Source organism: Mauremys reevesii, linkage group 5, assembly GCF_016161935.1.
Source record: "Mauremys reevesii isolate NIE-2019 linkage group 5, ASM1616193v1, whole genome shotgun sequence".
Taxonomy (NCBI): Eukaryota; Metazoa; Chordata; order Testudines; family Geoemydidae; genus Mauremys; species Mauremys reevesii.
This window is the reverse complement of record NC_052627.1, coordinates 130,838,108-130,851,821: the sequence shown is the minus strand read 5'-3', so window position 1 is coordinate 130,851,821 and position 13,714 is coordinate 130,838,108. Positions and strand designations below refer to the sequence as shown.

At 43.2% G+C, this 13,714-nt stretch overlaps 1 protein-coding gene across 1 annotated transcript in view; it reads right to left on the bottom strand.

Annotated features, from left to right (window-relative positions):
• The window catches only part of PTPRA (protein tyrosine phosphatase receptor type A), a 220,718-nt gene that overhangs the window by 110,246 nt on the left and 96,758 nt on the right, over window positions 1-13,714 (bottom strand). Inside the window, exon 3 of the mRNA XM_039542426.1 lies at window positions 4,784-4,855. Coding sequence (XP_039398360.1) covers window positions 4,784-4,810 — 27 coding nt within the window. The 5' untranslated portion in view covers window positions 4,811-4,855. The remainder of the gene's footprint in view (window positions 1-4,783; window positions 4,856-13,714) is intronic.

The following is a 13,714-nucleotide window of genomic DNA, read 5'->3' as shown; positions in this document are numbered from 1 at the left end:
TCAAGATTGTACAATACTGCATTTGATTCTTACGGCAAGTTATAAAAATAGGGGGAAGTTTCCTTGTCAAAGTCAACCTTTCAGATGATGGACATGTGATTAGTTGATATGAACCTGTAGCATTTGTTTAAGCCAGATGTCCACTCATTCTTTTCTTTCTTGTGTCTAGTCATGGAGGCGAAAAGTATTGTAACTAGTTTATTCAATCCCCTGGCTTCAGTTTAAATTTCACCATAACCAGCGTGTATGTTAGAGCTGAGCTGAACCAAGAATTTGATAAACAGGCTTTATTATTTTGTGGGTGTGAAAGAAACCTTTGGGTCTAGGTGACCTTTTCCTATTTATGAGGATGTTTCATTATTCATAATTATTCACTGAATAACTTGGATCAACAGTTTTCAGCCTATGGCTTGCCTGAAAAATTCAGCTACTTGCTATTTGGTAACTAACGTGTTAAACTAATAATTTTACAAAAACAAAATGCCTCTAAAGGAATACTGGGGTATTTCCCATCAAGCAACTGACAAGAGCTAAGTATGAGATTCATAAACATTAAGGCCAAAAGGGACCATATTATGGTAATCTAGTGCAACCTCCTATGTTATTCAGGCCATATAATTGCATCCAGTAATTCCTGCAGTGGAGGGAATCATTCTTTCCAGCTATGTAATTGAGCACTATTGCAAACCAAACACAACTTTGGAAAAGGTTAAAGGAATGAAAGTGTAGCGGGGTGGTTACCCGCTCCTGTCCTGAGGGGTTTAAAAAGCAGCCCTAAAAGCTGGGCTGATTGGGGAAGCAGCCGCAGCTGGGCCACATCCCAATCAGGCCACAGCTGGCCTGTGAGCCAGGAGCCCAAACAGTCTCCCTCTGCCTGTAGAGGGAGAAGGGCCTGGCTGCAGGGACCTGAGCGGAGCAGGGCTGGGGAAAGGCAGAGGAGCTGGGGAGCTCCAGCCTGGAAAGCCCCAGGCTGTGGCCTAGCATAAGGCCAACAGGTACTGGGGGTTGCAGAGGGCAGCCCAGGGGTAGGCACAGGCAGCAGGTCCAAACCCAACCTTGCCAGTGATGAGTAGGCTGATACTGCAGTCTGCCCCAGGGTGTGGGGGCTAGACAATGACTGGCAGTAGCCTGATACTGAGGGGAGGTGGGGATAGTGGGTGGGGGTTTCCCCGGGGAGGGGAGACCCTGAAAGAAAGGGGTTACTGCCAGGGGGCAGCACCCCAGCTAGCAGGGCACCGGAGTCCAGAGAGGGACATGGGGGCCAAACAGTAGTGGATCACTGGCCTGCAGAGGGTGCTCCAGGCTGGAAATCAAGCTAATTCCCTGAGAGACCAGTAGGAGGCGCCGCAGGGGTGAGTCCGCACCCTTACAGAGAGGCATACCTGAATATCTCCATATGTACCTATGGTACTGTCTATACCAGAGAAAACACCCTTGATTGTAGCTACTGACGAGCATTTAATCTAATGTCATCAAAAAACAAGTATCAGAGGGGTAGCCATGTTAGTCTGGATCTGTAAAAGCAGCGAAGAGTCCTGTGGCACCTTGTAGACTAACAGACGTATTCATGCATCCAACGAAGTGGGTATTCACCCACGAAAGCTCATGCTCCAATACGTCTGTCTACAAGGTGCTACAGGACTCTTTGCTGTCATCAAAAAAGACTACCTCTCCCAAGAGGCAGGATAACGAAATGGGCTTTAACATGGCATTTTCTAGACACTGCTTGAACCATATACAGACTCATTTTATGGATGCTCAGATACTATCAAAAATGGCATGAATGCCTATACAAATGTTCATTTTGTGAAAGGAATCATCCATGCAAATTCCTTCTCAAGTACATTCCACACAATTCTTATCCTAAGCCAAACAAGAAGTGCAAATACATTTAAGATCCACAAACCTATTGTAAATCATTTGCTCGTCAGAACATGAATTTCCATCTCTTCCTCCAAATACCAACTAGTGAGCTAACACTACCTATGAAACCCACTGTTTCCATTGGTGTTACCAAAAGACAACACCAGTTTTACAGCATACAACTTTCTTGCATTGGTGAAGAATGAACACACTGGATCAAATGTTAATTTATGATACATTCTTGCAGTCAACTGGGCTGCATGCATGTAAGAGGGCAAAATCCAGCCCACAATGCGGCACTATGCCTGAAGGCATATATGCAAAATTTCATGCACAATCTCACTTCCATGTACCTCTGGACAGGAATGATGTTAAATTGGTGGGAATTTAGAGGTTGCTCACCACTCTGAAGGCAATGGCAGTCTTTTTGTGGACAACAGTACAGGTTGTATTGGGCCTTTAGAGAACGCCAAAAAAAAATGAATGAGGCTGGACTTAAATAATGTGTCTGGAGTGATAAACAATGCATAAGGGACAAGAAGAATTAATAACCATCTACACGTTTGGGATTTGGAGAGTTTGAACTCCAAGTGGGTGTGGGAGAGGGAGGGGAGCCTTCATGTAGGGTGGTCAGTGGGGGGGGGGAATAACTAGAAGTTGTGAGATGAAATTGAGCAAGGAAACATTTAGACTGAATAACAGGAAGAAGTTACCTAATGGTGAGATCTCTTAGGTTGTGGAACATTCAGCCAAGGAAAACTAGAGAATCAAAGGAGATACTGTAAGAGAATTCTTTATTGGCAGAAGAACAATAACCTGTTTTCCACTCCATGCATCCGATGAAGTGGGTTTTAGCCCACGAAAGCTTATGCCCAAATAAATTGTTAGTCTCTAAGGTGCCACAAGGACTCCTCATTGTTTCTGCGGATACAGACTAACACGGCTACCACTCTGAAACCAATTACTTGTTTCTATGATCACAGTCTAATGTCTGCAACATAACATCATGACACATTGTGCTGCCCATCTCAATCATCTCCTTCTAGTCATAGCTAAGTGAGCTGCACATGGCAAAGGGGATCAGAAGAAAGGATGCCAAAGGTGGTAATAATACACACAGTGAATGAAAGGAAGGATGGCTAACAAGTCTGGATTTAATATTCCTGCCCACACATACACACCTCGTACCTTCTTCCATACCACCACACATGCATGGAACATCCTGCCTACCTCTGCTCTCCAAGGCACTTCCCAATCATTTAAGTCTCAGAATCCAAGTCTCTAGCTCATACAGTTGCTAAGAAAGCCTTCAAAATATGAACCAAGAGTAAAGTGGTGCAGTGCTTCTGTGCTCTAGTCTGCAGACAATCTGAAACAGTAACTCCAAGTTGTGTGAACTGTCCCTCATTGCAGTGATAACATTTCAGCCTAATAATCTCGCTAAAGATTGCACCCAGGGGGTTCTCATTTAGAGCCAGATTCCAACACCCTTCCTCACTTTCCAGAATATCCTTCTCACAGGTAGACCCCCATTAATTTCCTGTTGGACTCCTCATGGAGTAGAGTACTACTCAAGATGAATAGGGGTGTCAGTTTCTAGCCCTCTGTCTTGTACAGTGCCAAACAGGATCAGTGAATCCTAATAATATCAGGAAAAAAGTTCTAAAAAACTATACCAAATATAGTAGTTTAACTGGCAATTCATATTTCTAATCTCACTACAGTATTTCATGTTTGCTGGGGTGTTTTAGTGGATTATTTGCAGAGAACTTAATATAACCAGAACACTGCTGGAGTGATGGCCAACACACACAAGGCAATTCTCGCTGTCTCTACAATAGCTCCAGTACAGCTCCATCAGAAGGTGGCAATAGCAAGAGAACTAATGTAGAACAGGAAGCGTGGATAGAACAGGCAGTGTGGATAGAGCACTACCATGAACATCAGGAAACCTGGGTTCTACTCCCAGCTCTACCAGCAAACCTATGTAACATTAAAAAAAAAAAAACCTGTTCCCCTCTGTCTGTTTTCCTTCCTGCCCCTTGTCTTGTCTAATTCAACAAGAAACTCTTCAGGGCAGGAACCGGCTTATGTGTGCGTACACAGCCTGGGACAAATAGACGCTCTCAGTGCTACCATAATACAAATAATGAGTAGGGCACTGGTGTTTTACTGTTATGATGCCTAATCCTGCACAGATCGTGATGGTGAAACTGCACTGTCCACATTCCATTTTAGCTACCAGTGGCAGAATGGAAACACAGGAAGCATTCTGAAAAGTGCAAATATAGACAACACAAATTCCTACAGTGATGAGTGTCACAAAAATATCTATAAATAAATATCAGGCCTGAGTACATTTATATTTGCTTTTAAAATCCTTGCCCAGTATATTCATGTTTTCAGCAAAACAATAATTCTTCTGTATCTAATTAATCAGCAATGGCAACACTTCTGTACCTACCATGGCATCTGGGGACAGACTAGCTGACCACAGCACTTCAACATGACGGAAATAGACTAATAAAATATATTCTACTTAGTGGCTCGAAATGACAGGTGAGAACCTGAACTGCAAACTCAACCACTTAGTTTCAAGAGAACAAAAATTACTGTATCGAGCTCTTCAAATCGAAGTTTTTACAATTTAAAGAGCTTCTTATTATTCTTAAGAGAGAAAGTAGTATTTTTTTCATTGTATGTTATGTTCCAGGTTATTCTTAAAATGCAAGATAATTTTTTTCCATTTAAAGAGACATTTCTAAGAACAAGTTAGTACTTCAGCAATGTCCCAATACCACGTCTGATTATAGTAAATTTTAAATAAAGCAATGACTATAGTTTGCCTTCTAAATCCCAAGGCCTGCTTCAACAAGAGGGGAAATTGGGTGATGCCAATATAAGTGACTCTTTCCCTTACCTTAATCATCGTAAGTACATCATCCATCCGTAAGTCCTTAGGATCCCATACAGGTTCTTCTAAGTGTGTCCCCTGCAAGCAAACAAAAAAATTTTTTTTTTAAAATGAAGACTTAATTTAACTACTATGCAATTACAAACATTTTTAGGAAAGATATGAAAGAGCAAAACACTTGCAACTGCCTTCAGCAAATCATTTCCACTTCACTTGCTCTCTATCTAGAACATAAATGTACCTGATGTTATTGTGAAACTATAAAGAGATCCTCAGAGAGAAAAAATAATATTATGGACACATCTTCAACTTCCACTAAAATATGCTTCCAGTCCCTTATATGGTAGTAAGCATGCATAGGGGATAATATGGCCTTAAAAATGAGCAATCAGTCAGAAAGCAGTCTGTAGGAGATATGGTCCACACTAGGGATCAGGTGGGTGTGATTACTTTTCGAGTTCAAATCACTCTCAGAAGAGTCACCCCTTCTTGCTGTCGATGAAAACCAAAACTGAGGCTAAATCACCAAGCAGAACACTCTGACATATGCAATTTTTCAGGGAGCATCAGTTTTGGGAACATCCTTCAAGAAAATGTACCAGAGACCCCCCTCAACCCTCCTACTCCACCTCATCATTGTCCTGAAACATGTGTCCCAGCTGAGTCTTCATTACTATGTGACCTACCAAGTTCGGGCCTGAGTCCCATCTTATGTATGGCCTGGGAAAAAGCAGAATGTCTTGAGCAGCCTACAATGACATTCATGGGACAGAGGGGTGTCTCTGTCAGATGAGAACTGGCTTTGGGTGTGCAGGACACCCATATGTGATTGGGAGGAGAGGTGTTTCTTGGCTGGTCTCTTCGATTTACAGCACAATGCTAAATTTAATCTGAGGTTAGTGGAGTCTGCTGCTGTTTGAGCAGAATGACTGGGGGGGGGGGGGAGAGAAGAGTTGGAAGAAAGGAGAGAGGGAAATCAGAGAGAGACAGTGAAGGGAACAACTTGACTGACACACCCATCTCAAAGAGCGCTGGGCTCAAGACCCAGCACATTAGGGTGACCATATTTCTTAAAGTAAAAATGGGATGGACCTGCACTCACCCGAACTACTCCCTATATAACAAGAAACATTGTATTTCCACACGAATGCCCCAAACCCACATTAATAGTGAAATCAGTATTACAGGCGGAAAGCAGAAACTCAGGCACCAAAGCCCAGTTGCATTTCACTGCCATCTGGCTTAGAATGGGATCACTTTTTATTTTCTAAATTTTCAGTGCTCATTTCCTGAAATGCCCTTAGTTTGCTATTAAAATGTATTGTAAATAGGGCTGTCGATTAATCGCAGTTAACTCATGCGATTAACTAAAAAAATTAATCGCAGTTTTAATTGCATTGTTAAACAGAATACCAATTGAAATGTATTAAATATTTTGGATGTTTTTCTACATTTTCAAATATATTGATTTCAGTTACAACACAGAATACCCCGTGTACACTGCTCACTTTATATTATTTTTTATTACAAATATTTGCACTGTAAACATTATAAACAAAAGAGATAGCGTTTTTCAGTTCACCTCACACAAGTACTGTAGTGCAATCTCTTTAGCGTGAAAGTACAACTTATAAATGTAGATGTTTTTTGTATTACATAACTGCACTCAAAAACAAAACAATGCAAAATTTTAGACCCCACAAGTCCAGTTAGTCCTACTTCTTGTTCAGCCAATCGCTAAGACAAACAAGTCTGTTTACATTTACAGGAGATAATGCTGCCCTCTTCTTATTTACAATGTCACCTGAAAGTGAGAACAGGTGTTCACATGAGACTTTTATAGCCGGCACTGCAAGGTATTTATGTGACAGACTGGAATGGTGGCCAAAGCATGAAGGGGCATATGCTAAACTTTCCTACGGATATGCTTCCATGCTGATGATGCTGGTTAAAAAAAATGTGTTAATTAAATTTGTGACCGAATTCCCGGGGGGGGGGGGGGGAACTGCGCATCTCCGACTCTATTTTACCCACATTCTGCCATATATTTCATGTTATAGTAATCTCGGATGATGACGCAGCACACATTGTTCATTTTAAGAACACTTTCACTGCAGATTTCACAAAACACAAAGAAGGTACCAATGTGAGATTTCTAAAGATAGCTACACTACTCTACCCAACGTTTAAGAATCCGAAGTGCCTTCCAAAATCTGAGAGGGATGAGATGTGGAGCATGCTTTCAGAAGTCTTAAAATTGCAACACTCTGATGTGGAAACTATAGAACCCGAACCACCAAAAAAGAAAATCAATTTTCTGCTGGAGGCATCTGACTCAGGTGATGAAAATGAACATACGTCAGTCCGCACTGCTTTGGATTGTTATCAAGCAGAACCCATCATCAGTATGGACTCATGTCCCGTGGAATGGTGGTTGAAGCATGAAGGGACGTAGGAAATGTTAGTGCATCTGGCATGTAAATATCTTGCAACAGCCAGCTACAACAGTGCCATGAGAACGCCTGTTCTCACTTTCAAGTGACACTGTGAACAAGAAGTAGGCAGCATTATCTCCTGTAAATGTAAACTTGTTTGTCTGAGTGATTGGCTGAACAAGAAATAGGACTGAGTGGACATGCAGGCTCTAAAATTCATTGTTTTATTTTTAAATGCAGGGTTGTTTTGGTACATAATTCTACATTTGTAAGTTCAACTTCCATGATAAAGATTGCACTAAAGTACTTGTATTAGGTGAATTGAAAAATACTATTTCTTTTGTTTTTTTACAGTGCAAAGATTTGTAATAAAAAATATAAAGTGAGCACTGTACACTTTGTATTCTGTATTATAACTGAAATCAATACATTTGATAATGTAGACAACATCCAAAAATATTTAAATACATGGTATTCTATTATTGTTTAACACTGCGATTAATCGTGCAATGAATCACTATTAATTTTTTTAAGCGCTTGACAGCTCTAATTGTAAATATTACTCAAATTATAATAATTGACTTAGCAAAAGTCTGCACATTGGAGGCACTTAAATTTTGGTGGTTTCAGTTTTTGTTTCCCCTTCCTTGCAAGAGCAAGAAGTCCCAGAAGAGCCATGTAGGGGACTTCAATTGATTCATCACATGGAGTGTGTCAGCATTTCAGAGATAGTTCTTAAACTAGGTTCAGAGAGAGAGGGGTACCATTTGAAGTCCTTATGTGTGTTCAGCACTTAACACAATGGAGCCCTGATCTTGTCTCTTGACACTACCTGAATTTCCACAAAGTCATACAGTAAGTCTGAACGAGTCAGAATAGTATAAAGGCATCCCCACTTCTAGCCTGGGCTTTCGCCACAAGAGTTTCCTTACTTTCCTTTTAACAAACTTCAACCATTGCTTAACCACAGATTCAGCTACTATTTGGCCATACAGGGCTCTAGATACCATAAAGCATTGATAGAATGAATTGTGTTCCTTGGTTTAGAACCATATAGGACCACTTCAGAGTTAATCTCTGTTTATACACAGCTAAATTTCCATTAAAGGCCTATGTAGGCGAGATCATATGTTCTACTCCTTGCCCCACTGGGTTCTTCTGATTGATGCAAGACTGCTTGAAACAGATAGGAACAGTGTTTACTCTAGGATCCATCACCAAAGCATTTTTACCCCATCCTCAAATCACATTTGAGGAAACTATTCCATACACTGGTTTTTATTTTCAAGTCTGTCTCAAAACCCAGAGGACCATAGAAGCCAAAAAGCAAAATACATCTGTCACCAAAAGTTTTGGTGACCACATCTCATTGGTAGGGCTCTACCAATTTCATGGCAATGAAAAATATGTCACGGACTGTGAAATCAGCCCTTCCCCATTAAATCTGATCTCCCCTGCTGCTGGGAGCCTGGAGCTCCTAACTGCTAGTCGGGACAGCTGAGGAGGGACAGGAGTTGTCCTCCCCCTGCATGGCTGCTCTTGGTGGGGAGATCAGACCCACCTCCAGAGGTGTACACCCTCACTTCTGTGCTGCGGCAGCCTGGAAGCTGGGCTCCGGGCTTTCATCTCCCTTCCCCCGCAGCTTTTGCTCCCCCAAAAGCTCCTGCCAGGCTGGGAACTTCTGCTCCTGGTGGCTGCAGCCAGGGCAGCCTGGGCTCTGGGCTTTTGCCCCCCAACCTCATGACTCTTGGCACAGAGCTCAGGAGCTTCTTCCCCAGTGGCTCCTAGGACCGGGGGCTTCTGCTTCCACCAGCTACAGCCAGGGCAGCCCAGACTTGAGGCCTATCCCCCGCTCCAGCCAGAGCTTGCAGGCAGCCAGGCTCTGGGCTTCTGCTCCCCACCGCTCCAGCCAGGTCAGCCTGGGATCAGGACTTCTGTCCTCCCCCATCCCCTTCTCCATGGTTCCTACCAAGGCTCCAGGCTTCCTCCCCCAGCAGCTCCGTCCCGGGCTCTGGGCTTCCACCCTTCTCCCCCCCCACAGCCAAGGCAGCCCGGGCTCAGGGCTTCCACATCCCCACCCCCCAGGCCGAGGCAACCCAGGCTCGGGGCTTCCATCCCCCAGGCCTTCTTCTGGGACTGAGGCACCCATTTTTCAAAGGGGGGCCCCCAAATTGGCCAGGGGCCCCTGCCTTAATATGTAACTGACCTGGACTAGCAGCATGGGGGAGATCCTACCCACCTCCAGGAACCTTCTCTAACTGCAGGAAGCTTGGAGGTTGCTGCATAGGCAGCACAGAAGTGAGGGTCGCAATCTTGGGACTCCCCATACAACAACTTCCCAACCCCCACATCCCACAATCCCATTTTGTGTCAGGCCCCCCCAGGTTACAACACTGAAATTTCAAATGTAAACATCTGAAATAGCAAAACTGACCAATAAAAAACCCTCTGGCCATGAAATTGACCAGAATAGACCATGAATTTGGTAGGGCCCTACTCACTGGTATTGCTAAACAAGCAGAAGTCAATCAAAAAAAAACACCCTAGATCCAAATCCCTCTGAACACTAGATTAGGTTTAATTCTGCAGTTCAGATCTCTAACAGAAGCTGGTTGAAATGTGCAGAATTTTTTTAATAAAAGATTTTGATGACATTTCACACACAAACAAACCCCACAGTCCATTTTTCAACCATTATTCCTCTATTTAGTAGCTCCCTCTCTCTCAGTATAGAAGGACCAGCAGCCCAAAAGCTCAGCAGTATTGCCTCAAACCTCTTTTACAATCATGCCAACAAGCTTATGAGAAAGGTATTCAGATCCCTAGAGAAACTGAGGCACGAGGAGGACCTGTGACAGGAACCGAGTTTAAGGGTTTGATTCAAAACCCACTGAGCCAATGGAAAGATTTCCATTGACTTCAGTGGGCACTGGATTGGGCCCCAAGTTCAGATAGTTGTTGAGGTCACATGAACAATCAATCAGTGGCAGAACTCACACTAGAACTCAGTACTCTGACTCCTAATCCTCTGTTCTAGTCCTTAGACTCAATGCCCTCCCTAGTTCCTTTTGACAGGTGCTAAATACAGGACTGTGCAGATCTGTCCCAAGATATCAATGTAAATGTATATTTAACATAAGCTAATACTACTATATACACCAAGAAGTTCATACATCCAGACCTGCACTTGGAGTTTAAATTCATATGGCCTGTGCATATAGAAAAAATGTGTTTGCAACTGAATATGTTTATACAGCAGTATTGAAAGGGATACGAATGTATGTTCTACATTCAACTTAGTAAGCACTAGCCAACTGTACAAGTATTTTCACTAGGCTGCCTTGCTAGGATCAGACTGACTCAGTGTGCCTGCAATGTAATCCGATTGCCAGATAATCTTACAAAAATTCAATATCCTGAGGATATGAATATAATGCAATCTTGCCATGGAGCAGTCAGCTGACTGTGATAAGCCATGCTGTATTGAGGCCATTGCACTACAGATGTGATCTAATTAGGCTATCCTTGTCGTTTGTATATTTGGATGGCGGCATTCTTAAATAAAAGCGGCAAAGTTCTGTGGCACCTTATAGACTAACAAACGTACTGGAGCATGAGCTTTCGTGGGTGAATATCCACTTTGTCGGATGCATGTAGTGGAAATTTCCAGAGGCAGGTATAAATATGCAGGCAAGAATCAGTCTGGAGATAACAAGGTTAGTTCAGTCAGGGAGGATGAGGCCCTCTTCTAGCAACTGAGGCGTGAATGCCAATGGAGGAGAAACTGCTTTTGTAGTTGGCTAGCCATTCACAGTCTTTGTTTAATCCTGAATAAAATTCTTAAATAAATTAAATTAAATTCATTCTTAAATAAGTGAATTTGTATACTGCTGGGGGGCACAAAAGACACCAAGAGTGGGGCCTCATCTACAATGAGGGGTATAAGCCTTCTGTTGTTGTAAGCCTGGTCAGCTCCATCTGCACTTGCAATGTTGGGAGTGCTAGCACAGACATGGCTCAAGTGTTTCTATTACTGTGATGTCTAGAGGGTAGAGGGCTGTTCAGAGGGCTCAGGAGGATAAAAAATTGCTTGTATGGAGACACACTGTGCTTTAGAGGTTGATCGTTTTTAAAATGAAGATAATTTTCATCCAAAAACCATACATGAATGCAAGATACGCTTTATAAACAAGGGCAGTATTATCCCCAACAGGGGCGGCTCTAGACATTTTGCCGCCCCAAGCAGGGCGGCATGCCGCGGGAGGCGCTCTGCCGGTCGCCGGTCCCGCAGCTCCACCGAAGCCTCGCGGGACCAGTGGACTCTCCGCAGGCACACCTGTGGGAGGGTCCACCGGAGCCACCTGCCGCCCTCCCGGCGACCGGCAGAGCGCCCCCCGCAGCATGCCGCCCCAAGCACGTGCTTGGCATGCTGGGGTCTGGAGCCACCCCTGATCCCCATTTTACAGATAGAAAAAGTGAAGTACAGATATTAAGGCTAGGATTTTCAAAAGAGACTAACGGTGTGAGGCCTCCAATGTCCACTAAATTTCCATGCTCAACTTCAGTAGACACCTTTCCAAAAAAAAATCACAACCTAAGGGTATGTCTACACTTACCAGCCGGATCGGTGGACAGCGACCGATCCAGTGGGGATCCATTTATCGTGTCTAGTCTAGAGGCGATAAATCAACCCCTGAGCCCTCTCCTGTCAAGTCCTGTACAAGAGGCGCAGGCAGAGTCGACAGGGGAATGGCAGCAGTCGACTCACCGTGGTGAAGACACCACAGTAAGTCGATCTAAGTACGTTGACTTCAGCTATGTTATTCATGTAGCTGAAAAGCTGCATAACTTAGATCGATTCCCCCACCCCCAGTGTAGACCAGGACCAAGACACTTGACAAGATCTCAGGACCAGTCAGTATCAGATCCAAAATAGGACTCAGGAGTTCAGACTACCAGTCCCATGCACCAAGCCATACTGCTTTAGTCATGACCTACTACACTGGGATGTTGTGCGACTTTCACACATGCTGAAAGCCTCCAAGATTCATGGATGAAAAGCTGTTGTGTGGAAGGGCAGTTTTGTAACTGAGTTAGGGCAGTTACCATCAAGTTCCCAAGAATGCTTAAAGAGACGGACTTCTCCCTCGCAATACCTGCACTTTGAAGGATTGGAATGAGAAGGAAAAACAAAACAAAACAAAACCAAAAACACTCGTGTTAATCAATTTTTCAGAAAGATAAGAGGCAAAAAAAAGTGTAATGGTAAAAAGTCTCAGTACAGTGTTACATAGGGCTGGCCTTAAGCACAAGCAACAGCTTGGGATCCTGTGTACTCCAGAGATCATGAGCAGTGGCCCCATCTCCCCTACCCAACAGCAAGACCAGAAGGCAATGTGGTGGGTGGGAAGTCAACCCTCAGCCCCCCTTTTTTTCTGGCAACGGAGGCATCATTCCTCCCAAACCCACCACCACAGAGTTTAGGACCCAAAGATTAGCACTTAAGAGTCTTATATTTACACAGCCCAAGAAAACTATTGTCATAGTTAGTGGTGTTGCTCTGAAAAGCTATTTTTATTTAATCCAGGGATGAATTAGGTGACCTACAGCTATAGGTTTGTTCCTCTCTCATTAAAATAATTCTAAAACAGGTATTAGTTGGCTAGACGGGACCAATTCCACCTCCTGTGTAACTCACCTGAAAGCCGAAAGCATCAGGACAAATTAAAGCTGCCTTTAATCCTTACAAATCTCAGTATCTTTTATCCTTTGTTGCTCCTGCCCCCAGTTATTATTCCTGATGGACAGACACCTGTTCATGCTGCCAATATTTCAGTGTCTTCCATCAGGAAAGAGATTAAAGTGACAAGAAGAGTAACATGCTAGTGACACAAGAAACTGATCTCTTGGGGCGTGATTTACTGTAGACAGCAGAAGCATAGACTTCCACTCCTGTTTTCCAATCAGTTAGTGGCGAGTTCAGATTACTTGTTGCTGCCACAATACAACTGAATAGGTTGAATAAATATCCATGTGCATCAACATGCATAAACTAGGCTCACTTGTACATAAATTAGGCAGAGTTATTATGCTAATTTAAATGGCATGACTATACCAAGTCTATGTTTGCAGTCTGCTATGATCCTCCAGGATAGCACTGTAAGCAAGTTGTTATATCTGAATATGATGACTTTATGCTGGCAATCTGCCACAGTTTCACAGGTAAGCATTGCAAATGAGCCATTATATATTCCCCCAAAGCAAACTATTAATAGAGAAGAATGGGTAAGGGGACTATTTAGAATTGCTGTCACTCCACATTAACTCTGTTGGAAATTAATCTCCTATCTTTCTCCTGAGCAATAATAAATCTAAAAATAACTCTTCCCCTAAATCCCCAACCGTAAGTCCTATAAAACATGCAGAATCATCCAGGTCAGGCCATTATCTTGTATGACCCTTTCTACCTCCCTTTGTCTTCTAGGAGCTTGCGAACAGGAGC